Source organism: Manacus candei, unplaced genomic scaffold (assembly GCF_025592945.1).
Source record: "Manacus candei isolate 608988 ecotype Guabito, Panama unplaced genomic scaffold, ASM2559294v1 h1tg000067l, whole genome shotgun sequence".
NCBI lineage: Eukaryota > Metazoa > Chordata > Aves > Passeriformes > Pipridae > Manacus > Manacus candei.
In genome coordinates this window covers 3,075,055-3,102,757 of record NW_026138115.1, presented here as the reverse complement: position 1 = coordinate 3,102,757, position 27,703 = coordinate 3,075,055, and the positions used below count along the sequence as shown (strand labels likewise).

The following is a 27,703-nucleotide window of genomic DNA, read 5'->3' as shown; positions in this document are numbered from 1 at the left end:
TAGGGATTTTGTCATTTGTCTCCATGAATTGGGGAAGTTAGCACAAGCGCATCTAACTTATATCTTGAAAAAGACCCTTACCACATGCTCATTTGATTAAGAGATGAACTCTGGCCTTATGGGCAATCTAAGTGCTTCACTTGGTGTTCACTGAGCAGTTGGCCTGAAGTGGACAGTCAGCTTGGGTATATGAAGGAAGAGGATGAGGAATAAAATTAATCTCTACAAAATATACCAGGCAGTCACTTCATGTTCAGAATCTGGGACGATGCTGGTGCTGACTGAGGGTCTGTGTGTTGGCTATGAGCTGCTGGCAGTGTGGAGGCAGTCTGGTGGGCTTATGGACCCCCAGAAGAGGAGTGTTGGTCCAAAGACCTCTTGTCATTACTGGTTTTTTCTTAACTCACATGAACCTTGTTTTGTGCCTGCAGACCAATAAATAGGACTATATGTCTCTAGCTTCAGAGCTAGGTAAACAATATCAGTGATGTTCTCATGAGCTTGTTTTAGACCAGTCTAGAACTTATAGAACTGCTTTATCTTACTGAGTATGTGAATCAGCATGACACAAACTTTGTTGTCACAAGTCTAATAAAACCATGCCCACGGGAACAATCAGTAATTTCCTGAGGAGTTTGAGATCATTCTGTTCAGAGAGAACCTCCATCTCCACATCTTTTCTTACAGATTCAATGGGGCTCACAGGAATCAATGAGGGTTTTCTGTAAGTGCCAGGTAAACTGACCATGGCACGGAAGAAGTATGAAATTTTCCAGATTGTGTTTGAATAATGTTTAGAAAAATTATGTTGAGATCCAAGCTATTTGTAAGGGTGCCCAGATGGTATTCTGTGATCACCTCAGAAAGGTCTCTTCTCCCTACAAGGAACATCTGCCCCAGTGAGAGCTGTGCATGGCAGGCAAGGATGAGAATGGATAGGCAGTACCTCCTTTCAGGATTGGGCACAACGATGGGCTTTTTTATGGGGTGTAAGTAAAGCTTCGAACAGGAAAATCAATTAACTTCAGGCTGGTGCAAGCACATCCTAACTAAGAAAACCAAAGCCAAGTCAACATCATTTTGCTTCTGATACGAAAAAGAAGAGAGGATTGCCTATTAGCAGCATAGATGGGTATTCACAATAGCAATCTGAGCTTTGAAGCTCATTTCTATTTACAGGTAGACAAGCAAGACTTGTGTGAGTGAACTGAGAGGCAAGTGTGATTGACTAACATGTGGAAAAGAAGAAAAAAAAGGTGTGATGTGGGGTTTTTAATAGGCTTTGCTACTAATTAGGCAATGAGCTTACATTCATGTTTTCCAGACAAAGAGTTATCAATTGATTTCATATGCAAGGTGGTAATTGCTGCCTATTTTTTGTTTAGTGGTCTTTTTGGTTAGGGTGTGGGTAATAGCTGTGCCTTGGCTTCAGGCCTTTTTGATATCTTCATGAAAAGGACACTTTTCTTCTTTATGAGCCTTAATTCCCAGATCTGTACACAGATCACAACAGTCTGAGAGGCAGTGTCGGTGTTTCCAAGCACAGAACACGGGTGAGTTCTTAACCCAGTTTCAGCCAGGAAATTAGAGAACAAAGCTCTCAAAGTAGCTCAGAACCATACCCAAGGTACCTTGGTTTTATTTCCCGAATTCTGAAATAAAATTAAAATAAAAACTTACTCTTATGCATTCATTGAGAATAGCACTTAAGCCACATGATCTCTAAGCACAGAGACCCTGTGCAGAGGAAGATAATATATCAATATGACTTTTAGGCTGACCTTCTTGGTTGCCCAGCTCAGAACATGGATAATGCAACAGTGCTGGGTGTCTGCTTCCATCCATCCTGGTATTGCTATCTTCTCAAATCACTTATAGACTAGGAAGGCAAATAACCTTTTCTCATCACAATAACTCACCTCTTTGTCCATCTGCACGTTATGTTAGTGACTGCAGGTGGGTAATGGTATATGGCTCTCCACATTCCCACCACACTTCATGCACTGGAAATTGTGCAGCTATAAGGAAAAATGGAATTGTTCTCCATAGACATCAACAGCTTTTTTATAAGGCTGGAAGTGGTCGTAAATGTCCATCCTCATTACTTTGCCATCCACTAAATATCTACTTCTGTCCATATAATAAAACACAAACTACTTTAGAGACTTACAAACCTGCTCTTTCCTTGAAGTCTGTTGTGGCAGAATGCCTTCCACTTCTTTATTTGATCACTTTTGCCTTTTGACATAAATCTTTCCCTAACATGTTTTACTGTTACAGTTCCTAATATAGCTGTGCCTAATAAGACAAATTCCAATAGCAGAAGTACTGAATTGCTGGATTAACAGTTTCATATCCAGTTCCCTGGGACAAGAAACAGAAAAATTCATCATCCATCAGATATTACAGTGGGAGAATGCATGCCATATCTGGAAAACATTTAGTTTCTCCTTTCCAATGAACTTAATGTATGCAAGACCACAGCTTGAGAGAGAAAAAAAAGTAGTTATGGGCACTACATATCCTGGTACATTTCTTGAAAAGAGGCCCCAGGGAAGAAAAGGGATTCATATAAGAAACAGGATTAGAACTGAGATAATATATTGCCCTAACAAGATCAACATTTATATGTAAGGAGAAGTAAATATTGACTAGGAAAACATAGCCTGATAAGGAGATCAATCTGTTTCTCTCTTAGGAATACATAGGAATTAACAAACTTAATAATGTTCAGTATTTGAGACTCAGAGACTAAAATGCTCTGGTGCATCCTGAAGGAGTGAAAGGTCACTGTATATGACCTCCACCCCTCTCCCCCAATAAATAATTCTACAACACACAAACACAGTCTGTGAAAAAAAAAAAAGAAAAGAAAGAAAAACAAAACAAAACAACACAACCAAAAAGAGAGGATATTATTGTTCTGGAGGATGCAGGTTCCCCATGGAACAAGAACTGTCATGGGTGTTCATTTCCTAGACTTATGAACATTTAACCATCAACAGTGCCATTCAAAAACACTGTTCAGAGGATCAATTTATTTCCATATTTTCTCTGCTATTAACTAGAAAATGCAACAGACAAGAGGCGATTTGATTTTGTATGAGTGGCCTTTTAGAATCCAAATGTGCCTTTTGAAGCATGCATTTAAATCAGATAGATATCAGGACATTTGGAGCACATGTCCATGTGCATCTGGAAAGAGAAAGGGGAAACCTATAGTGCAGTCAGTACTCCCTGGTCTCATAGAAAAGTTCTTGTTATCTTAGACAAGATGACCTCTTAGGTTCTCTCTAGTTCCTTGGACTCCCCTGTGAACAGAGTGATGCAGGGTGGAGGAGGTCAGTGCATTTTTCTGAATTTTGTTTTCTAGTTTAAGTCCCTGGCTTTTGTGACCTCTGAAGTCGCTTGATGGATAGCACAGAATAGCTGAGCTGCTATTCCTAAAGAAATATTGTCCTAAAGAAGCATTAGATTCACTTTCAAAAGAGAATCCAGCTGACTGACCTGACAGATGCTCCATACAAAGAACAGAGACACAGTCTTTTAGAAGCATGGATATGCTTGTGACCAAGAGAATGGTACACTTTGTTACTTCCTCTCTCCCTTTGCCAATGCAAACTGGCAACCAGGTAATCTTGGTTACTTCAACTATGGAGTGTAGGTTGTTGCTACAGATTATTATGAAACATTGGACAAATGGGTAGCAACCTATTAAAATTTGCTTGCAGAGTCACAATAGCTGGGCAACAGATGCACCAGCCTTTGCTGTTTAACTCACATGATATCCTACTAACAAATATTTCATAACAGCCGGGACTTACCATCTCCACCATCAAACCTGCTTCATGGTGACCAGTTCTCTGGTCTCTCTTGACTGGTCTTACATGGACCCCCATCCTCTGTGGACCTGTTTAACAGGCATCTAAAAATTTCAGCACCTGTTCTAAACTTCCATGGTCAGTGAAAGGCAAGGGGACCCCGAGAGGGCAAAACCACCTACAGGTAACAATACTGGCTGGGACACGGAGTGACTCTCACGTTTGATTGCCGGTGCGTACAGAGAGGGCACAGGTGCAGAGGTGCTGTAGATTGCCAGTGTCGGGTGAAGCGTTGGAAAAGCAGTATTCTGGAAACACGCCTCAACCTTCCTGTGCCTGCCAAGTGCGAGAAGGTGGAGCAACAGGGGCCTGACACCTTCTACTGGCACAGGCAGCCGGGGAAGTCGGGGGGATGCTGGTGTGTGGCCGCTCCTCCGACACCCGGCGACTGATGGAGGCTCTTGGGAAGGAAGGCTCTGTGCTAGGGGAGGGGGGAGAGGAGGAGGTGGCTTCCTCCTGACGCCATTTCCGAGGGCTGGGATATATAAATGAGCCGGTTGCTGCAGTGCCCCATCTGGGATCCTCAGCCAGGGCACTGGCGTAGATACACACGGCCGGTGCTGGTCCCCCCGGCACTCTGCCTGGAGCCCCCACGACAGCACGGACTCACCCTCTGCCCCTTTCTCCCTCCCTCCATCCCGCCAGCACCATGAGCCGCCCAGGACTGCTCGCTGTCCTGCTCCTGGCCGTGCCGGGTAAGTGGGGCTGGGCTGGGCTCCGTGTCCCCCCTGCCGCACCCCGGCCCCGCTCCCGCCCCTCGGCACCGCGGACAGGGACGGACCGGCCCCGTCAGCACCGCGGACAGCGGCCGCCGCAAGGTCACTGCCGATGGCCGGGCCCTTCCCTTCCCTTCCCTTCCCTTCCCTTCCCTTCCCTTCCCTTCCCTTCCCTTCCCTTCCCTTCCCTTCCCTTCCCTTCCCTTCCCTTCCCTTCCCTTCCCTTCCCTTCCCTTCCCTTCCCTTCCCTTCCCTTCCCTTCCCTTCCCTTCCCTTCCCTTCCCTTCCCTTCCCTTCCCTTCCCTTCCCTTCCCTTCCCTTCCCTTCCCTTCCCTTCCCTTCCCTTCCCTTCCCTTCCCTTCCCTTCCCTTCCCTTCCCTTCCCTTCCCTTCCCTTCCCTTCCCTTCCCTTCCCCTCTTCCCCTTCCCCTCTTCCCCTTCCCTCTTCCCCTTCCCTCTTCCCCTTCCCTCTTCCCCTTCCCTCTTCCCCTTCCCTCTTCCCCTTCCCTCTTCCCCTTCCCTCTTCCCAGACTGAGAGGGGCACAGTGCATACATCCAGCTGCTGCACCCAGGGACTACTTCTACCAGAGTGTGATAGCCCTCTTCTCCACTCCCATTTTTAGCAGGATAGTAATTCCTTACTCATCTCACAGCTGAAATGAATAACAAGTTCTCTTTTTTTCCCCTCTCCCCACCTTACAGCCGTCTCCCTTCCTGTGACAAATGACATGAATAAAAGCGACACTAAGGTAAGGATGGGCCAGTAGTGGAAGGGTCAAATGAAGAGGAAGGATGTGATGTTTAACCTACACCTAGCTGTTTGGTTTTGGCCTGCTCCTGCACCTGAGGAAGTCCCTTAGGATGTACCAGAGGGATTGGACAAGCTTGTTTAGTGAGGAGATGGAGGCTGGGTATACCTTTCCCCAGTCCTCCTACTTTCAGCTTTCCAAAGCTCCCAGCAGGAGGTGACTCAGGAGAGAGTGGGGGGAGATGTGATTCAGGAAAGGGCATTGCTAGAACTGTGTGTGTTTGGGGTGTGTACATCTGTGTTTGCATGCGTGTAGTATGTTCCTTAAACATGCATGTTCCGGAAAAATAGGCAACTGGTACTCTTGGCTTGCTAATCCATTCTCAGGAGCTGCTCAGCCTGTCTGGATGGCTACAAGCAGCACAGGACTTGGCTGACCTCTCCAGCCCTCCTTTATAGGCTTCCGTGCCTACATCTGTGTCATGCCCTCTGACATTAATAGCTGCATTTTGCAAATGTGTGCTCTCCCAATAGACTTTTGGCAGCCTAAATGCTTGGATAGGTGGGTTTGCCTGTGTTTATCTGTGACAGACACCACCCCCCTCACCTCCTCCTTCCCCATCTTTCAGACGAGCCAATCTTTTGGCTGCCCAAATTAAAACTTCTACAGAAATTCATGTCCAGAAACGAAACTCCAGCCTTTTCCTCCTTACTTCTTGAAATGTTCTATGTTGTGAAATCTTCTAGCCACAAAATGTTTTTTCCCCCAGCAGCAGTAGGGGAGGGTACAGGCTCCATTGCATGTTACCTATAGGACATGTGCCATGAGCAATGCCTCCCTGTTTTCTGTCAGACGTGCCTGGGCCCGGGCAGTGGTTGCTTTGTTAAGACTTTTAGCCTGCTTAGCCCTTGCTGGGGCTGAGCCATGAGCTGTGAGACACCGGATGCCTTCCTTGGTCGGTGTGCTGCTGAGGAAGGGCACGCGGGATAGGCACTTCAACTGGCCATGCCAGAGTGTGATGCTCGTTGGGCATCTGGTGGGACAGTCCATTAATTCCATGATTTTCCCTGTGAGATCTATCCCCCAATATGTTCTTTGTGTTAAAAATGGCACTTTTGTGGCAGTTGGTGCAACTCTATGGAAATGCTTCCACCACGGAAGGATTCCTTCCCAAGACTGCCCCCCTCCCTGGGTATTACGCCGACACATGCTTTATCTGAGAGCAAAATCAGCTTTCTTTTGAATTTGCTGCAACTGGAAGGAGCCTTAGGACTTTCTGCCTTCACCACCCTCTGAGACACAGCATTTTAGTGAAGGAAGTCAGGACAGATCAGGGCAGGGATATCATCACATGAATACAGCAACAAGCACTGCAGCTCTTCCTACACACCATGCTCTGTGCCACCAGCATTTGTGGGTAGCTCAGGGATATGTAATGTGTGGTCAGGACCTGCAGACCTTTGCTGGGCAGCTCATCAGACTTCCCTTACACCAAGGGCTTTCCACAGGGGGCTGAGCACAACCAAAGCATTTACAATGTCTCTGGTGTTTGCCCACTATTGTGCTTGCTTCCCTCTTACAACCATACATTTCAGAAGGGCCTGAGCATAGCCAAGCTCAAATATGGAGAAGTCTGTCCTTGTAAGGACAAGATCCTTTGGAGATTTCTGTGTGGGGACATTGTGAACTGCTCTTAAGGATCTAGTTACCTGCTCATGGTTATATGATAGCTATGGCAAAAATCCAGTCTGAGTTTCTGCACTGGATTAATTACATTCATTTGGAAAGGATCTCGTCGATTTCCTGATGCAGGTTATTATTTCATGACCTTGGGAAGCCTCACTTTGCAAGACTTGCTCTAACAAAAAGACAAGGGGAGTGCTGCGGAATGACTGCATTCTTCCTTCATTACCTTACAGAGTTCCTCCACAGAGTTGACTGTATTTCTGTGGTAACTGATGTGGGTTTTTGTGCTCAAAGACCTTGAATCATCTTGGAAGCCTTCAAAAGGCTTGAATAGAATATTTCATTGAACTAGATTCTTATTTCTCATGCTGAGAAAGTCCTTAATTCTGAAGCTGCATCAAAACCTGTTGCAATAAGGGAGTTCAGAGGTTGGGAAACATGGGAGGGGAGAATCAGAACCTGGAGTTTTTTTCGATTTAATGGTAGAGTGAGGTGACTCAAAGTCATCTAAAATCAGTATTATTAGATTGCTTGTGGTATAGGAGAGTAATACCAGGGAAATTCCCCTTGTTTATTTTTTTTAGATCTTTCCTGTAACATTTTTAATCCATCAAGCAATCCCCTCAAACTCAAAGGAGTTCAGGAGTTCAGCATTTTATGGCTGTGATCTGCAAAGGCAGAATTCTCTCCTTACATAGGGTGAAAATTTGCCCATTCCAGCTGGTCAATGGATATATCCAGTTGCTTGAATGAACAGCATTGTAGATGACTGGGAATTGCTGACTTGTGTTTAATTTCTGCTGCAGCCACAGTGCTCAGCTCTCCTGGGAATGGTGCACTGTGAGGGAGGTCAGGGCTCTCAGGGCTGCTTGCAGAAATCATCAGGAGAAAGAGATTCAGTGAGTGAATTTTTTTCTCTCAAGGCTTACCTGTATTCTTTTTTTTTTTCCAGTTTAGCCTCTGTTTTTTTCCACAAGCAGTTGTGAGCCTTGCATCCTTCCTGGGCTACTTTATAAATAACTATCCTTTTGAACTAGGCAACCTGATTCCTACACCATTAACCAGCCCCAGACTGTAGTGAATGCTTCTCTCCTGTGTGATCGTTTGTGTCTACCATGGTAACACATTAGGGCTTCCAGTGGGGTGTTTTTGTGTGTCTTCACACCTGACAGAGGTACCAAATTGCCTCTGCACCTCTTTCATTCTCCTACCACACACATAGCTCTGGGATCCCTGTGGTATCAGCAGTGCTGCAGTTGTGTGGATGAAGAGTTAGGCCTTCCATCTCACTACAGGTGACAAACCAGATAAATAATGCTCCTCATCTTACGCTGAAGAAAAGAGCTGCTGGAAAGGGTGGGCCCAGAGTTCATCCTGTCTGAGAAGCTGCACCAGATTTTCTTCACTTTCAGATGACCTGCCACCTTGTACAGCTCTTCCAGTCTGTAGCAGATGGTTTGAACACTCAAAGCACAAGGTCAAACACTTCTCCAGAGTGTCTTGTCCTTCTCTAGGGTTTGAGAGCAGTATTTTACCTCTGTGTTTGCAAGTAGTTTGCCCCTGACCTCACCTTCCATGCCTGGCTGCAATGTAACTGTAGTGCCTTTCTCAGGCTTTGAAGAGCGTGCAAGATTTCAAGGTCACCTATTGAACAACAATGACCACTTGTTTCTCTCTACAATCCACTGAGCCCTTTTATGAGATACATGTTGAGATATATTGGCTTAAAAGAGGACAATTTTGAGCTTTCTATGTATATATCCAGATACCCTTTACTCTCCTGATGTGCCCAGGCCCTGGGATGGTCTGAAGCTGTGAAATCCTCAGCTGAACTGTGTGTCATGTTGAAGAAGCTCTTTCCAGTGTCACGTGTCATTTGTTCACTTCTGAGTTGCAGCAGGTACCCTCTGTTCCTGCATCAGGTAAAACAGGAACTGAAAATTCAGTTCTGGCTTGACCAGAAAGATCTGTGACAGCACCTGCTGCATTTTAGCCTTGGTAACAAGTAGATTTAGGAAAAAAAGATAAAAAAGCAGTGCTTCAGTTTGTATTTTTGTCTCTTTCTAGGTGATGAAGTGCATTGTAGAGGTCATCTCTGATACTTTATCTAAGCCAAACCCCCTGCCGATCAGCGAGGAATGCCTAGAAACACTCCGAGGAGGTACAGCCTTAGACTTAATGCTGGGTATCAGCAAGCACAGATCTGGCAAGTAGGGGCTGGTCCTGCCCTGACCAGCAGAGACCTGGCTCCTTGATCCCTGTTAAGGGGTCCTCGACACACTCACCTCCTCACAGTCACCCCACCAGTCTGCACTGTGCCCCAGAAGCAGGGACAGAGCTGCTGCTTGTCCCAGGCCTGGCCTCATGTGGGCACAGGGGGGTGCTGGCTGACATCAAACCGCCTGGTTTTCATAGGACCTTCCTGTCATCTTAATCATGCGGTTAAGACGTGACAGCAAATCAGGCCAAAGGAAAGAGAAGAGCAAATGAGGAGTGAGGTGGCATTTGGGCTTCTTTTTCATTTCCTGGGGGTGGGGGGAGGTTGTCTTTGGCGACTTTCTTTACTAAGTCTTCCCTATTGCAGATGAACGAATTATTTCTATCCTTCGCCACCAAAACCTATTGAAGGAACTCCAGGAAATTGCTGCTCAAGGTACAGTACCAGCACAGTTATTTGGGAATATAACTAGAGGGAAGTTATAGGGAAGTGTGTTTTCATCTTTTGTAGCCCCTTACACAGTTTTATTGCTTGTTTGGTATTGGTTTTTTAATTTATTTTACATTAGTTTGAGATCATATAAATATGCCCTAGGAAATACAGTTACGGGACTTCCAGTAGAGATTGTGAGTGGGGACAGGAATTTTCCTTATAACTCCAATATGTATCTGCAATATGTATCTCATTATTTCCATAACTATCAGCATGATTTGGTAGTGATGCAGAGTATAGACATTTTGGGGTGGGAGAACCCTAAAAGGACATACTGGAATTTAATTCAACAAATAATCTCCAGCTCCCAAACTGGAATGAAAGGCAAGAAAACCTTCACTGTTTGTGCAGCTGGAATCTAGCACTAAACCCAGGTATGGAAGAAGGGAATCCACACTGAGCATTGAGTAGGACTTGCTCCTAAAAGATGAAAATGTTCTTGAGCTAATGGGGTTTTTTTGATGGTTTGCTTAACTCAAATGCAAGTTTCTTTGATTTGGAGAGGTGCAGGCTGCTCACCATAGGTCATTGTGGGAGTAGCAGCAGCACAGAGCTGTGCAAAGGGGTGTGCAAGGGGAAGAAGGGCTGTTCTCAGGTGCCAAGTTGCCCAGAGCTGACATGCAGGTCTCAGGCAAAGCTACTTCACAGCTAGTCCAGATCCCTCTGTCCAGGTGGTCCAGTTGAAGTTTGCAACAGGGCTCTCCCCATGCTACAGGGAGAGTACCTCCTGACCTTCCCTCCTCCTTCTCCCTGGGCTAACCTGGGTGACAGCTGGGCATCAGCAGGGAGAAGATGATCAGGGCATCCCCGTGCCCTGCTCCTGTGTGGCAAGTCTGCCAGGGGTGGCTGGAAGGCAGTGCCACCAGAATGCTTTCAGAGCAAGGAAGACACAGAGGCAACAGGGAAAAGGAAGAGGAAAATTTCAGGAAGTCAGGATTGGGACTCTCATGCAGTTCCAAAGCCATATTTTGGTCACTACCCAAACGGTGGAGGGGCCAGCTGGGCAGTGACCTCAGATGGGCCCCATGGATGCTCCAGTGATCCAGAAGAAAGAAACCTTATCCTCCTCAGTGTGCTGGGATGCTGGTGCCTAGGCACAGTAGGGGTTTGAGGAGGAGCACTCAGTTATAAGCAAGGCTGTGCCCCTCAGCATAGAGTCTGTGAGAAGGAACTTGTTTCACAGAGGTGCATCTTGCTCCGTTCTTTTCTTGGCCTGAGCCCATCACATCTCTTAGTCCCAGAGTAACATGAGCTCTCATCTATAGATCACAGAGAGTGGGGGTAGGACGGTCTTGTAGACCAAGGGAAAAGCAAAGGTGTTTATCTTGGTCTCCTCTGTGCTGGCTGCAGCTGGTTCTGCTCAGGCTGGAGAACCCACATCATTCAGTTCTGGGCTAGAGAGCACTGGGCAGTGTTCCCTCTCGCCGCTGCATTAAGACAAAGAAGCAGGGCATGAGCTGGGTTAGACAGACCTTGCTTGGCTTGCAGATCCCATTGGAATGGGGCTGTCTGGGGAGTGTTGGTTGCCAGGACAGCTGCACTCTGACCTCCAGCTTGTGTTGCCTTCAGACACCTTCCTCCAGGGTGTTATGTTTGTCAAGTGGATTCCATAATCCCAGTGTGGGGCCTTGGAGCCCCAGGCTATCCCTGCAGTGGGAATGAACACTGCTTCTTTCTCCCAGCACCCTGGGAGAGGGGCCTCCACAACTAGGCTGGAGGGCACAGAAGCTCTCAGTGCTCACCTCAGCTGAGGTACATAGGCAGAATCTGACAGGAGGCAATTTTTATCCTTTATTACTCTAATGCTGAAGTCTTTCTTTGGCCTCAGTGTGCTGCAGTTCAGCACCTCTTATTCCCTAGATCTCCATCAATATTAGTTTTCCTGGCAACGCTGATTCTCTGTTTGTTTAGAGACCATTTTCTTTCCTGCAGACGATGTTTCTGATTGTGGTTTTGTTACTGCAGTTGATTCACGTATCCTCCAGTCGCTTCTCCTCACAGCTCCCCTTTGGCAGATTTGTCCGCTGTAGAAAATACAAAGGGCACAGAACTATTTCCCTACCTCTACTTTCTGAAACACAGGAGGGACTGTTGCCTTTCCATACTTTTTGTCATTTGACACAGGTGCCAATGAGAGAACCCATCAGCAGAAGAAAAACAGTGGCTTCGAAGATGAACTTTCCGAAGTCCTTGAAAGCCAGAATGACAAGAACAAGCAGAGAGGTCAGTGTCAGCCTCCACCCCCGGGAAATACAGGTCAGGCTGTAAACAAGGATGTTCTTTCTAACAGCCTTGATATGTCCATCTGCTTCTCTTGCAGGCATCTTCTTTGATGCTGCCACTGACACACACAACCAACCTGATGTTTGCTTTCTTATTTACAAGCTTAAACAACATGTAGTTTCTGAGCTATGGTAACTGGTGATTGTCAAGTTACCAAACCGATACTGATCTTTTCTACCCTGCTGCTCACACTATCACTCACTCCTAACGTTTAAATGAGTCACAGCCAGGGAAATCCAGGACTGAAAGACAGTGATACAGGCAAGAGTGATGTGGGCCTGTGCCTGCCACCCTTGTTTCCAGGCATCTAAAATACTGAGTAATGGGTCTCTGAAGGAAAAATGGAACTTGCTATACAGACATTGTACACACCCCCACAAAACCCCTGTTATCTTGGAAAGATCATGTTCAGCTGAGATTTTCCCTTGTCACTATGTTTCTGTGGCCTGACTAGAGACAAGCAGTTTGGCAGAAAGTTGGGTTCGGCCCCTTTCTTCTTCCTTGTCAGGAAGACACAATGCCAATGTGGGGTGATGTGACTTTTCATCTAGTAGCTGCACCCCCACAGAGGGTCTCAAGAGGGCTCTGGATCATGTGGTTGAACCACAGTAGCACAGTGATGCTGAGACTTCATTTCAAAGCTGCTCAAAGCAATGAGTAGAGACACTCCTGGGAGCTGCTACTGCAGCCAGCATGGCCAAAAGCCAACAGGATAGTGGCACTGGATCTCCCTCCTGTTAGGGCAGACCTGAACCTCTTGCTCCAGCAGTGTGGAGACTGATGAGGATGAAGTGTGGCATATTGGGCCTTTCAGACCAGCTGGCAGTCCAGCAACACCAGCACAGTGTCACTGGTCTTCACCAGCCATGTGTGACCAGCATCCCCTCACCCCAGCACACTCCTCAGCACTCCTTGGGGCTGCACTTGCCTCTCCATACTATCCGGCTTTTATGCCCTCATCTTTTCTTTTGCAAAGTGGTTTCTATGTCTAATTGTGTTAAAAGAGGCCACTCTCACCTGAGCAAGAGCAAATACCCAGCCCACATTAAGCTCCTGCTGAGTAGCTACTTTGCAGAAGCAGAGCCACACCCCCTCCCTCCAGCACCCTGGGAACCGGGCTGGCTGCCTCTTCAGCCTGACGGGAGAAATAAGGATGCAATGTTAGCGCAGCACTCAGAGCAGGGAGAGCTGTGCAAATGCTGTATTACACTCCTAAATAATTTCATTTTACTTGCAATCTGGTTTCACGCAGGGCAAGTTCATTGCTGGCATCTCAAGAGACGGTGATGAGGCCTGTGCCGCAGCAAAACACTTTGGCATATGCTTAACTTCAGCCTTGCGAGTCTCTCCAGGAGCTCAGGCACCAGAGAGAGCACTGCCTTGCCTGAACACAAACATATGCTGAAGTGACTTGCAAAAGGATCCACGGGCTGGCTAAGCAGATTGCTGAGTGGAGCTGAAGCTCCCTGGGAAATGATTGGGCTTTGCTGGTTGTGAAACAAGCTCTCAGCAGAAGCATTTCTTCTTGTTTGTCCTTGTGCAGATGCAGCAGGGGAGCACCCCGAAGAGGAACAGCCCACGGGGTCCCTGGCTGAGCTGACAGAACAGAAACCCCAGCAAAATGAGGATTCAAGAGAGGAGGGAAAGAACAGCCTGGAGGAGAGGGAGCCCAGGCCCAGGGATACCAAACCAGTAGAGAAAGAGGATCGAGAAGAAGCAGAAAGCAATGACATCAGGGATACAGACGATGCCCAGCGAGACAGAGCTTTGGACAACCACACTGGCAAAGATTTCAGTGAGGATGAGCAGCAGCAGCAAGAGGATGAAGAGGAGGAGCCCAGAGGCTCCAGGGACAGCCTGGAGCTTGAGGGTGAGGGAGAGGAGCCATCCAGGAAGGGCTGGGAGCACAGCAAGGAGGTGGCAGGGGAGCGTGTGGAGCGGGAGGATGACGGAGATGATGCTGCAGAGGAGGACCCTACTGAAGCAGAGAGGTCACTTGATTTGGCTGAGGAGGACGAGGAAGCTGAAGAGGTGCAGGAAGATGACAGTACGTATCCCAGACAACTGCACTGATACTTTCCTGGGGTAGCTGAGAGCACTGAGACAGATGGATTAGAGGCTTTAAGGCCAAAAAGCTCAGGCAGGTGCTTACTGGGTTTACAGATATAACCTTGCCAGCAGCCACCCAGACCCCACCACAAGCACTGGAAGCATGGGCCCATACACAGCAGGTAACACAAGCCCTTGGCTCTTATAGGTCCTGGGAACAACCAATTCCTTTTTCTTGGACTTACTGCAGGGTTTCGGACTGCTACCTTCAAGCCTTGCTACTGACATGGCAACATGAGAGTGGGTATCTGCAGAATCCTAGGAAAGTGGGCCTAAGTCAGGAAACCCATCTGGCATCACCCCTGAAGGCTCAGTTCAAAGGTGGACTGCAACCAGGTTAACAGTTGTTTTCACTGTTTTGTTTCATGCTCTTTCAGATAACGATGATGCGCTCGGATTTGGCAAAGATGGGCGGAGCTCTGAGGAGGAGGAGGAAGAGGAGGAGGAAGAAGAAGAGCAGCCCCGGGCAGTGAGAGGAGGAAGACATCACCTGGAGGATGAGGGGATGCAGGAGGAGGAGGACACCTTCCAGACCAGGGATGCCAAAAGTGACGAGCTGGAGGAGGAATCCTCCAGGGAGTGGGAAGACACCAAGAGATGGAACAAAATGGATGAGCTGGCCAAACAGCTGACATCAAAGAAGCGCCGGGAGGAAAATGATAGTGGGGAAGACCCAGACAGGTCCATGAAAAAGCCATTTAGGTCCCGCAAGTATGCCTTCCGTAGTCCAGAGGAAGATGTGAAAAGGTCATGGAAGCATCACTCGAAGGAGGACAGCAGTGAAGGAGGCTTCCCACTTGCTCCCATGCCTGAAGAAAAGAAGGACGAGGAAGGCAGCGCTAACAGAAGAACAGAGGTTGGTGTACTTAGGCTTAAGAATAAATCCTGCCCGGTTATCCAAACTATGCTGGGAGATGCAGATGGTACCTTGGCATTAACATAGCTAGCAGTGATTCTCTGTTATATTAAGCTGATGCTTAGTGAACTTTTAGTCATTCAGCCCCAGGTACTATTGAAATTTGCACCTAGTTGTGTCTTTGTTTTTTTATCTTTGTTTTAGTGATTAGTGCAAAAACATTCCCTGCCCCACAGGGTCATGTCTCCAGTGACAGGACTTTTGCACTGGCCTGTGCTGGACATGGTGACCAGAGCTAAATCTGGAGCCTGGGGATGGGCCTTGTGTCTCAAAGCCCTTCCAAGTCAAAGAAAATGCTTTCCCTGTCTCAGGAATGGAGTGAGTAATGCCAGACCTACAGAGGTAATTCAGGGGTGCAGCTGTGGTGAGAAAGCTGGGGCATTGGAGTCAAAACTGTTGACAGATGTTGGAATACATCTGAGTCAGGCTTCCAAAGTCAGACATCTCCTTCCCTGATACCTTGTGTGATGCTGGGCAGTAGCTCGGCACCTCCACAGCAGCCAGGACTGGTGGATTTGCCTTTGTGCTGAGGCCCAGCTTCAGGCACAGGAGTTGATTTGGGATAGCTCAGAGGGCTGAGCATGGGCTTTGTGGGTGTTTGCCCTGGGATAGGCCGAGATCAGGTGCCTGGGAAGAGGCAGGGCAGCAGGAGAGTGAAGCCAGTCTTCTGCAGCTCTCTTTCCTCCAAAACAAGCCTCTTCCCTTAGTTACACACCAAACCACTGGCCAAAGATTGCCCATCAGCATCCCCTGCTACTAGAGCATCTCCAGTTGTGTTGGTTCAAAGCAAAGCCAAATATATCAGCTTGAAGCAGGGATGCAGTGCGGTGGGCTGGCCCATCTGGCTCCTCACCACCATCTGCCCACACCCTAGGTCTCTCCCCTTAGGAGGTTGCTGCCCACCTGCCCCTGCCAGTGGCTCTGGGGTACACCTTGTGTGCAAGGTGGTGGACTCAATCTCCAAACAGGGACTGGGAAGCAGGATGTTGACGCTGCAAAACTGCTGTGTTTACAGCTGCAACAAGACTTTCTGTTGTTTTTTGTTTTGTTTTGTTTTGTTTTTTAACTAGATCAGGGCCTCCGGGAGTCAGTGAGGAATGTCTAGACAAGTGAGGGAAAGGAAGGCACAGGCTCTGGCTCTGCCAGAGCAGCTGCTATCCTGTCCCCTCTCCTCATTTTCAGGCTGTGTGGTGGTGTGGCTTGGCCAGTGAGGCCAGTGTGGGCACAGATGGGGGCTGCGAGTGCTGTCCTGTGCACTCTCCAGGGCTCAACATGTGGGGGCAGGCAGAAGTGATCCAGAGTGCAGAGGCACATCATGAGGCAGTGGTTTGGGCCTCACCAAGCTCTCTTTGGGTGCTGTGGAGGATCTCAGCACAGTGCTATTTTTCTCACTTTCGGGGGGCTCCAGCTGTAGCCAAAATTCTCCTCCAGAAGGTGAGCCTCAGCCAGCTGCTCCCTGACCTCCTTCAACAAAAACTCACTGGAACAGTGGCTTGGGCTCAGTTGGGCTCCTGGAGTGCTTGGGGCACCCTGAGCTGCTGACACCCTGCTGTAACCAAAGACTTCCCAGGGGCTGAGATGAGGGCCCTGTGGAGGGACATGGTGACTTTTTCCCTGTTCAGGAAAATAGTTCAGGGAAGAGAAAAAAATTACTTATTTTTACATACTTCCTTTATTTTTTCACACCAGCCACATGCAGTGCTGGCCAGTGGCTCAGTGTCAGCCTGTGCTTGGTAGCTGTTGCAGGCAGCAGCAAGGCTTTGTTCCCTCTGCACAGGAGAGGGGCTGTCACCTCGATTCTGCTGATGGGAAAAGGCACTTTTAGCATCTACAGCCCCAAGTTTGCTCCCACAGAGCCTGCTGCTGCACTGGGAGAACGCAGAGAGCCCCAGCTGATGGCAGCTGTGAGAGGCAGGCAGGGCTGGAGCTGGCAGCAAGACAGGGCCAGCTGGATATGACCCAAGTTCAAGCAAAGCTATGCAGTTAGGAATTTGAGTACTTGCACTAAATAAAATAGCTTCAGGTGACAGCACAGATACACAAGAGCTGCTATAGAAAGACCACCAAGTGATGGGCAGCTCGAGCCTTTAAATTGATGGCTTCCTAATTGACTACTTTCCCAAACAGAAAACCATCTTCTGGTAGTAGAAGTACATGCAAACACCCAGGGCACCATGGGGAGAGGGGACACCACCATCCCCTGCACGAGCAAGGCACAAGCTGCACTTGCCACAGCTGGCAGGCACCAGTGCTGACTCAGGCACTCCGCTGACTCAGTGCAGGTGCCCATGGCAGAGCCTGCCCTGGCCCCAGCTCCCTTCAGCCTGTTCTGGAGGTACAGACCTGTTGGGGGCTGCCCTGCCTGGCAGAAAGGCTGAGGAAGTACGGGAGCTGCATGTCTTGTCCCCATTACCTGCTGCAGTGATTAAACATTAGGACAGGAGTAATCAGTGTTGTGCACAGATGTCTGTCCAGAGGGGCAAATGCAGGAGCAGGCTGAAGGGATGGGGCAGGACGCAGCTGTGCTCGTGCCCCAGGCCAGGCTTTCTGTAGCTCTGTGGGGCGAGGGCTGCACACCCATGGCTGCTGACACGTGTCCTGGGCTTTCCTTGCAGGACCAGGAGCTGGAGAGCCTGGCTGCCATCGAGGCCGAGCTGGAGCGCGTTGCCCACAAGCTGCACGAGCTGAGGCGAGGCTGAGGGCTCCGGCCCTCCCTGTGCAGGCGAGAGCACCGGCGCCACCCTCCCGCCTCCCCACCGCGTTTCCATTTCCCGATTTAAAAGCAATGAAGCCGAGCAGAAGCACCGCCCTCGCTAGCGCCCAGGCCTGCCTCCTTCGCCGTAGTGTTGTGCCCATCGCCGCCGCTTCACCTCACGCTCCCCTGTCCGCACGGACGCCCACCCGCCCGGCCGGGCGCTGGTGGGTGCGAAGTGCAACCTACATGTGTATTTTCTGTCTGGGTGGGGTTTTTTTCCCTCTTTTTTTTAAAAGACAAGACAGCTTTCTAGAAAGTTCTTCTTTCACCGGTAGTTTCACTGGGTAAAAAACTGCAATAACTTGTTATCTTTTGATTAAATGCTGAGAACTCTGACTGTAATATATTCTATATAAAAAAATTTATCTAAGGAAAAATAAAACTGCAGTGGGTTCCTTCCTTTGTTTTGGCAGCTTCAGTCTCGGTTGTCAGCACACTGCAGGGCTGGTACAGTCCTGCAGAGAGGAGGGGAATGAAGGGCTCCCCTCACTGCAGACACACGCTGGTGGTGTTCCCTCCTTACCCAGGCTCTGCGCTGCTGCCCGCTGGGGCCCAGCATCGGGGACACTTCCCTGTGGTCCCCAAGCACTGCAGAGCTCTCCCTGCCCACCCAGGGCCCACTGGTGCTGTACAGCTCAGCCAGGCAGTGGGTGCCCTGGGAGCTTCAGTGAGACCTGGGAGCTTCAGGGGTCACATCCAAGGTTTATCGATGAACACAAGGTCGACCAGAAAGAAAACAATTAAAAGTTTCAACACTGGGGCAGTGCTTGACCAAGTCAGGCTATTTGGACAACACACAAGTAGATTACAAAAAAGAGAAGTAACAAATAGGCTAGTCATGAGGAAAAGTACTGGTCTATGCTTCCCCAGAGGTGAAGGCCCATCCCAAAGGGCTGCCCCTCCTGTGTGCTGGCTCACAGGAGTCGTGGTGGCCAACTGGCACTGTGCTTATAGGCAGAACCATCTCCATCCTTTGGGTTTCAGGCCACATGGCAGCTGGAGGACTGGGTGGTGCCTGGGCTGAGGAAGCTGGCCCCAAAAGTCTCTGAGCACCAATCGTAATATTTCCGGTGTTCTGTGTATATTGGCAGCAGAGAAAAAGGCCCACCCACTGCAAAGGCTGTATTTCAGATGCCCCAGTTTGAAGCTCAGTTCTCTCTCATCACCTGCAGCCCACAGAACAGCTGAGACCCAAGGATTTTCTTCAAAGGGAAAGATGGCATTCAAGGCCTGAGTGTGGGGCCTGGGAGGATACCCCACCAGCTGGTAGCTGCTGCTCTGACCAGCTGTACCTCTGTTTGCCACAGCCAGCCCTGCCTTGGGACTGCTGCACTGAACCCCAGGCAGTGTCTACTGAGCGCCCTTGTGAGAGTGTTGGTTGCTTAGCAAAATTTATTGCTGCTCAGTGAGATACCTCTCTCTCCTGCACTAGCCCAAACAGGGTCTTGATTAAAAACCTGCTACATTTTGAGAAATCAAGAATTCCCTATCCTGGATGATGAAAAATCAATCACCTCAGAAGCCTATGCTGTGAATAAATTCTTATGTATAAGAGTAGCTTAAATCCAAGTGATGTTAAGATGTGTTATATAGTAAGATAAAAATAGCTGACTTCTCTCCTAAGTGTTAGAAGAGAAACCAAATCAAATCTTTCTGGCACCAGGAGGTCCAAAATGACTGCAAACAACTGCACTCAGGAAGAATGTGAACATCAAATTCTCATGAAAACAGGTTTCTCCCAATGAGCTGTTCATCTCACTGCCCTATCCACTCAGAAAGAGGAAGCAAAATAGAACTTGTTATAAGGCATTTATTTTCATTATGTGTTGGAAAGGGACAATTCTCTCTTCAAAACAATTACAGAGATAATGCCACAATACCTACTGCATATTGCTTTACTGTTGAAACCAAAACATTGTCCAAAAACAGGTGCTTGGCAAATAAAAAGAAAATGAATATACTACCATTGAAATCAATGCTGTTAGATGAAAGCACCATCTTCATTGTCAGATTTGATCAGTCATGCAATTGAAGACGCCAAATAGCAAGTATTTTGGGTTTTACAGTAAACCATGGTCTTTTATGGGTTTATATAATTCTATACAAATTTAAGTACAAAATGGGAATTATGTTTCAGAAATCATAGTGAACCAGGCTGAAGCGAATCACAAGACACACTTGTTAACACTGTACAGCTGGATTTGAACACAGATACCAATGAACTTGTGAAACCTAGCACACACACAGAATGGTCCCCAAGATTCAGCCATGCTTAGGTGGGGAGCAATGCTGGAGACTGAAGGACAATATCCAACACTATTCACACCCAAAGGGCCAATTCTCTCAAAACTGTTGGGATCCCAAGGAACTGTTGTTACTCCATTTTAAGAATGACAGTGTTTTTAGTATGTGGTTATCACAAGGGTATACACAAGCTGTATCAAATACTGAATCAGAAATAAATAATAAAAGATACATCTAATACATCTTTTATTTTTTAATATTTTTTTACAGCACTGACTTTACAAGAGGATAGACAACCCATTTTAGGGACTGCTAACATCTGAAACAAAGAAGTCACTATTTTATACTCAACATATACTCAACCTTTTAATAACTTTATATATGTATATATGACTTTTCACACAAAAAAAAGTTAAAATAATTTATATCTAAAAACTACTGTGTAAAGAACGAAGAAGGAAATAAAATGTGGGTTTCTTAAAAAAGGCTGGAAGAGGAAGACCTGATTTTCATAAACTCCATTTGCTGTTTCAGCTATTTCTGGAGTTTCAAAAGATTTCCCGGCCATCAACAAAAACTTCCCAATACATTGAGAGCCCTCTGCAAACTTATGACATGCTGGGCAAGGTCACCTGCTAATGAGCTCATGTGGGCCACAGGCATCTGCTAGCATCTGCCCCAGTGGATTCAGGATAAGAATCATGAAGAGAAAGAAAACATCTCCCCAGATTGCTATTAAAAACCACAGAGTGAAATTCTGGACCACTGGTATCATGGTGTCCACTGGCCAGGATTTTACTCCCAAGCCCTACCCTCCTTGCCCTCCTTCTGCATCACAGGATGTTTCCTCACAGTGGATTTTTTTCATTTCCACAGGAAAACTACCCCAACAGCAGGGTGGACCAGAGCCCAACAGCCAACAGCACACACAGAGTGAAAATGATTTCCTTTGCTTGCTGCAAATGTTACTGGGCTTGTGTTGCTGAGAAATCACTCTAACATCTCCATTTATACCTGGGTCCTCAAAAACTTCAACCATCTTTAGTAATTTTTGTGGCCATGTAATTTTGACAGAATCCACGTAGGATCTGAAACCCATCCAGTCAAAAGCTCAGGTGTTGATGGCCTGGATCCACACACAGTGAACAGGGAAAGGAAGGGTAGTGAAGATGTGGAAAGTACTTTTCTGGAGGTTACATTCCTCTGAAATAGATATTAAAGCAATATTACAAATAAAATCAGTAATGTGATCTGCAACAGCATGTCCATTTATCTATGAAAGCGAGAGGAGATTATATTAAAGGAAATATTTTAATCTACACAAAGCATTTTCACATACTCCTAATTACAAAACACACGCCATAAAGTAATTTTATACTGAATACAGAAATCAATACATCTCTTACTAAAAAGGAGAGAGGAAAAAAAACTTAGCAGGGTAATGCAAGTGAATTCCTGCAAGAGTGCACATGGGGAGACTGCTATGAACTCAAAATAGACTCTATTCACTAAAAAACCAAACCCCAAGATTTTCTGCACAGCTGTGGAAGGCAAGGCTGCAAGCTAGTGTGGAAAAGCCTGACTCACTTGTCACTGCTGCCACGCAAAGACTTTAGGAAACCAGTGTTTTAGCCTAAGAACTGAGAAGTCTGGATTTTTTTAATTGGATGGAAACAACAAGAAACATTTTTCCTTTGTTTTGGTTTTTTTGCTAGTCAATTCAAACACCTCTGGCCCCATTTAATCTGTTGCCTTTGGACTGTATTCTGCCTCTGTTATCCAACCACTACTCCACCTGGTTGTTCCCTGGCTGGATACTGCTCACGTTTAATCTGAAGAACTGGAGGCTTTATCTTGAGCAATCCTCATAACCTCCTGAAAACCTCAGAGTTGGGTCCTTAATTTGTAATCATCTATAATGAAAACAAATTGAACTGTTAGATTTCCACCAGCACACCCTGCTACAGACCTGCTCTGCACAAACATTCCCACATAGAGGATGGAGATCTTTGAACAGCTTTATCATTACAACAGACTGAATAGTACTAATAAATATATCCTCTCTGCCACCCAGCCCAGTCGATCGGCTCCTCAGCACAAAGGTTGCACAGCCAGACGTGGTCAACCAAAGGCAAAACATCTTTGGCCCAGTGACAGTTCTACATTACACAAACCACAAGTGCCAGCACCGATGCTCCTGGTTTGGCTGCATTTCTGCAACTGGTTTTCACATTTTCACATAATGACCAGGATGTTCTGGCATAGGCTACAAACTCAAGCAGAATATGGCCCGGCCAGCTAGAGGGGGAGGAGGGTGGTGATGACTTTACATCGCAGGCAGCAGTAATACTACTTAAGTTCTCTTCAACAGGGAAAAATCTTCACCTGTTGAAGCTGATGATGTAATTACAGTGGAAACCAGAGTCCCATCTTCTCCACCATGCTGACACAAAACATGGAGAAATTCCAGTCAAGTTAATGGTGTTCTTGTGGATTTCTAACAGTGAAGCAGAACAAAAATAAATCCCTAAAAAGCTAACTGGTGACCATGTAATTTTAATACAATTGCTCCCATCAACACAGCAATAATAGCGATGCCTCTGAAAACACAGAAAAACCTTTTTCTAACCCACAATAACAGAATTCAAACAGACATTATGGAAAAGCTCCTCGGATTGTCTGCAATTTTAAGAGCAAGGGCATTCTGGTATGGTCTAATGCTACTACACTCCCCTACTTTTACAAAGAAAGACAAGACTACAGAGTATTAACTAACTTACTGTGAAGCTTATCTTAAATCAAAACTATTCTGAAATTACCAAATGAGGCAGCAATTCAGAAAAGCACTTTAGCACAGGCTCATGCTTGAATATTTTGCAATAATGTAACTGTATGTCTGGATACTTGGTAATTTACAGTTTTGGCTTTTAAAAGTTGGTCTCCCGATTTGCCCCTGTGATTTAGTAATATTCTAATATACGAGCCATAACATTAATTTCTGCAAGGAAATATAGTAGTACAGCAATTGCATGGTAATTTCTGTGAAAACTCTATTGTAATGCCACATCACAACAGGTACCTGCATATCTGCACCTGGTAAATTAAAGTGATACTGATACATTCGATAAATAAAAAATAAATTACAGACTATGGGAAAAATGTCACTGATCACACCAATGACCTAAACTTGTTTTCTAGTTACTGCCAAGGTCTGGAGTAATATTTAAATATAGTATTTCTGCAAGCATTAAGAGAATTACAAAATAAACTTCTAACAATCATTTGTAAACAAGTTTAAAATGCACAATTATATTTCAGTAGTTTATTTTGGAGAAACAAAGCAGTGCAAAATAGGCCAACCAAAATTCAGAAGGCAGCCAGGAAAATAAAACTCTTATCTGATGTTCTAACTAGGAAACAGCATACAGACATTTCCATTGGATCCAACACTCAATTCATGTAAACATACTTAGTTTGAAAGGTCTTGAGTTAGTAAAGCAGTTTTAATATCATTGCTCCGTCCCCACCACCCAGTAAAGAAACAAAAACCAAAAAACCAAAAAAAGCCCAAGCCATTGTAATAAAGGGAGCAATAGGCAAGTCTACAAACACTCCACCAGCTGGTTACAAGAAAGTACCATACAAAAATATGCACTGGCAAGTTCCTTCCTGAGGGTATCTTTTGTTACACATGTAACATAAAAACACTTTTTATTTTAAACAAACAAAAACAAACCCCGAAGTGTAGATGTCAATTTTATTTCAGTCATGGCTTTACTAAAGGTTTGGTCTGTCATGAATACTTTTATAAACCCCTATGTACATCTGACTCACTCACACCACAGCCATCCGAGACCTGCGAGCTGCAGACAACATGGGATCCAGCAGCCTCAAAGCATACAAGGGTTGTGAAGCGTGCCCAGCTCAGAACTGATCTGCAATACTTGAGGAAGTTGGTTGCACTTACGTGTACCCTGGAATCTGATCTATACCACACTCATAAGGTTCTTTCAGTCCCCAAAGAAATATTTTAAAGTTAGTAATCCCTCTAGAGGTGGAATCATCTTCTGTTGTGTAAATCATCCTGAAAAAAATCAATCTTGGCTACAGGAAATCCCCAAGAATGGCATTTTGGAAGAAGACCAGTTTCTCCTAAGGAAAAATCATTACACAAAAGAATTGCTACACAGCACTCTTCAAAACTGTTTCCCCTCCAGGACTGGTACTATCAGGTAGGGTGGTGACATCTTTTTTACAGTTTAATCCTCTCTCCATGACCTACCTGGGCTTTAAGCTCTAGATCCTTTCGAGTAGCTATCTAACAGATGATACTAACCAAACTGGTATTAGATGCTGCAGTGGTGGATGCTTTATGAACACCTGCTTTAGAAAGACAGACATTCCTGTATATGCAAGATAGGAGCTTAACTAAGGAAATTTTCTTAACACCACCACTCTAAAATGTATGTTAGGGCTTATAAGGGGAATAGAAGGCCACTCCTTCTACCAAAATAGTGTCTCCATTCTCAGCACTTGGATATTTCCAATTTAGTGTTCAGAATTGGCAAAAGTTGCAGGAATTCTCAACAGCAGAAGATGCTGCCATGCTAGAAGATGCAATAGAGGGTGAACACCACTGGTTCACTGCATATCTCAAGAGATAACAAATTGGCCACGCTTTAGTTTACAAAGAGTATAAAGCACTGTTGTAAATTACCATAGGGCCTCACCTGGCAGCTTGCAACAAAATAACGTGGTCTCCAAGCTAGAGCTGTCCTGTACTTCTACCTCATATGAAGGTACACAGTTCTGTTTATATTTAATTTGCAGAAAAAAATGCACAGCAGCATGCATCTGTGGAAGGCAGCAACTGAGTTACCCCTCAGGATATGCAGACCAGGTGTACTGCTCCAAGGAAAATGCACAGCTCTGCCAGCCTTTTTTCAGGGCTCTCCCAGAGTCCTCACAAGTGCAACGGACAGAGAATTAAATTCTCTGCTAAGAGATCAGCTGCTTCCATTAACTCTTCCAGGATTTCAGTACTAGCAGACGATTGAATCTACTCAAATCACTCAGCCTAAATACTGGCACCCTCTCTGGATGAAATATGTCACTGTTGGCAAATGTGGTTAGAAGCTGCTTTTGACTGAAGCAGTGAGGCCTGGGGGAAGAACTGCAAGGCCGGAACAGGGGTGGTCACCTTGGCTCTGCCCCTGAACAAGCAGGCTGCTCTGTCCTACTCAAAGTGCAGAGGCTTCACAGCAAGCTACCTGTCAACATCTTGACTGGTCAATGTTTCAAGAGATTTGGTTTAGTGATACTGAAGTTGTCTTAGCCTTCTTTTGCAATGGCCTACCTGGAAAAAAAAAGGGACAGGGAATATTTTAGGCAAAAATCTCTAGCATTGTTACATTCAGACACTGCATTTCAAAATTATTATCTTCTTGATACCATGAGGTCCGATTTTAAAATGCTGGTCACCAGTGATTACAAAGAACAATATAAATGAAAGAGCAACCCTCCCACAATGAAAGGACTAGTGTTAAAACACATGTATGTGTAAACTCTCTACAGATTTGCAACTGGAATCTGATGAAATGGATCTGAATCACTTTCTCACTCTTCCCCTTTCAGTCCGTTTTATCAGCGCATTAGGTTAAATCAAATGGAAGGTTTTTTTGATTTTGCTTTTTTGTGTTGTGTTTTGTGTTTGGTTTGGGTGGGTTTTTTTCATTTTTTTTCTCAATTGTATTGTTACAGCCTGATCTGGCTCTGAGACCACAGTTTGTATCCCTGTGGCTTTTTCTCAGTCCATGGTATTGGCAAGTTATTGAGAAGAAGCTTTTGTTGCCAACGTAGCGACGCAGTGCTGCTGGAAGCTGGGGGACACTGCTGAGTTGCAGCCTAGTCTCTGGTGTTGCAGTTTTACTGAGCTGTTGGTCTCGCTTTCCACAATCCAGGAGGAGTCTTTTCCCATGACGCTGAGACAGCCTGTGCTAGCACAGCATATCCGCTCGTCCATGATCCCACCGGTCTGCTCTGCCAGCAGCTTGCTGCGGTTTAGCTGGGTCACCTCAGGTACCTGACCCTGCAGGACAGCAGCTATGTGGTTCAGGAGATCTGTGAAGAATTCAGAAACACCCTCGTAACCTGAAAAGAGAAAAAACAAAGGAAAGAAAAAAAAGGCAATTGAGTAATTTTCCTAGGTTCTTTGAAAGACTTCTTTTAACAGTTTATTTCTTGGGCTGTCCTTGCCCTCCAACTGATAATAAAAAGGCTCTTTTCCATGACATCATTTTAAGTGACAGCACGAGCAGATTAGCATAAAGAGGAATAGAGAATCTTGCAATAAAAATAATTTTTTTCCGATGAGAAAAACTGTTGTCTTTCAGATTTGCTATTTCTTTTTCCTTCCAAGTATATATGTGTATATATAATTTTAGGTATATTCTACCATTTGTTGCCAAGTCCAGGTTTTTCCCTAAGTTACAAACTCTGGGGTATGACGATCTTTTCCATTCTCTTTCCAGGTTTACTATGGCAAGTAGCTCTAATGTAGAGCTCCCTTGAGGGTTTGAACTCTCCCCAGAATTTGCCAACCAATACCCTCAGTTAGGAAAACCTCAGAGGACAGCAGGGCTGGCTTTATATCCTACAGAAAAGGCAGCTTCCCACTGTGTAAGAAGCAATGTAATGCTCGTCTAATCTAACCTGACTTGACACTTAAAACATGTTTCCTGCTATGTCTGAAAAAACACTCAAGGCACAGGAAACATGCACCAATGACACAGTAATTGGTGGAAACATCAATCTTTTATTTTGGTACTGAAACCACCTTTCTGCATGTTCTGTTAAGTGATTCCAGACGATTTACAATGCAGTTTAATAACAAGTTTCCCAGTTAAAACAGTTGCTCAAATACCAGGAGACACGACATTTTTGGTGACACAAAGGGTAGCAGTAGGCGTACAGAGCTTCTGGCTCTATTTTAAACACTCTGGTACAGGCACAGTTTTATCACTGCATTTATTCTAAAATTGAACCAGACATGCAACATATGGGTACAATGTCTTGAAATGGATCTTAACTGCTACTGCATTACCTAAAATTGTTATCAGTTTGCCTTAGTATTTAGAGGTGACATATGACATTCGGTATTATTTAATGGGATAGGCCGACTGTTTTAAAATGTCTATAAAAGTATTCTGAAGGTGACCTGGCATTAATACAGGACACTGAAGCAATAAATAAGTTTAAAAGACCCATGTGAGTAGCATACATCACACAGCAGCATATGAGCAGAACCAGAGACCACAAAGTAAATGCACATTTTAACACACTTTTAGTGATGTGATCACTGGGCAGAATAGCTCTTCAGATCCATAAATAATTCAATTTTGATCTCCATTCTCCTGTAAAGACCAAATTCCTTAGGCAATAAAAACCCCAACTTCCCAGAAACATAAGGTAAGAGGATAATTGTGGTGATTTTATGGTGTATTTATAACCCATATGTTAACCATATAACTCTTATTTAGGCTGAGACATTGATATGAATTTTATTGTACTTGCTCACAATTCTCCCAGATAATTAACAGGTCACACAAAACACCATCAATGTGAGACAACAGCTCATAGTTTTGCTTTCTCAAAGA

The 27,703-nt window shown here is 45.8% G+C and overlaps 2 protein-coding genes across 5 annotated transcripts in view; one reads left to right on the top strand and one right to left on the bottom strand.

Annotated features, from left to right (window-relative positions):
- The first annotated feature begins 4,362 nt into the window (after positions 1 to 4,362).
- CHGA (chromogranin A) lies at positions 4,363 to 18,202 on the top strand. The gene is made up of 8 exons (XM_051806675.1): positions 4,363 to 4,576; positions 5,299 to 5,345; positions 9,099 to 9,192; positions 9,616 to 9,684; positions 11,866 to 11,964; positions 13,568 to 14,071; positions 14,511 to 14,989; positions 17,665 to 18,202. The coding sequence occupies exons 1-8, from the start codon at positions 4,531 to 4,533 to the stop codon at positions 17,746 to 17,748; spliced, it is 1,422 nt and encodes a 473-aa protein (XP_051662635.1). The 5' UTR covers positions 4,363 to 4,530; the 3' UTR covers positions 17,749 to 18,202.
- Positions 18,203 to 19,596: 1,394 nt separating this feature from the next.
- Positions 19,597 to 27,703, bottom strand: part of ITPK1 (inositol-tetrakisphosphate 1-kinase) — a 158,496-nt gene continuing 150,389 nt past the window's right edge. For all 4 annotated transcript variants that reach the window (XM_051806687.1, XM_051806686.1, XM_051806685.1 and 1 more), the window contains one exon: positions 19,597 to 26,198. In XM_051806687.1, the coding sequence (XP_051662647.1) occupies positions 25,876 to 26,198 (323 nt within the window). In that variant the 3' untranslated portion in view covers positions 19,597 to 25,875. The remainder of the gene's footprint in view (positions 26,199 to 27,703) is intronic.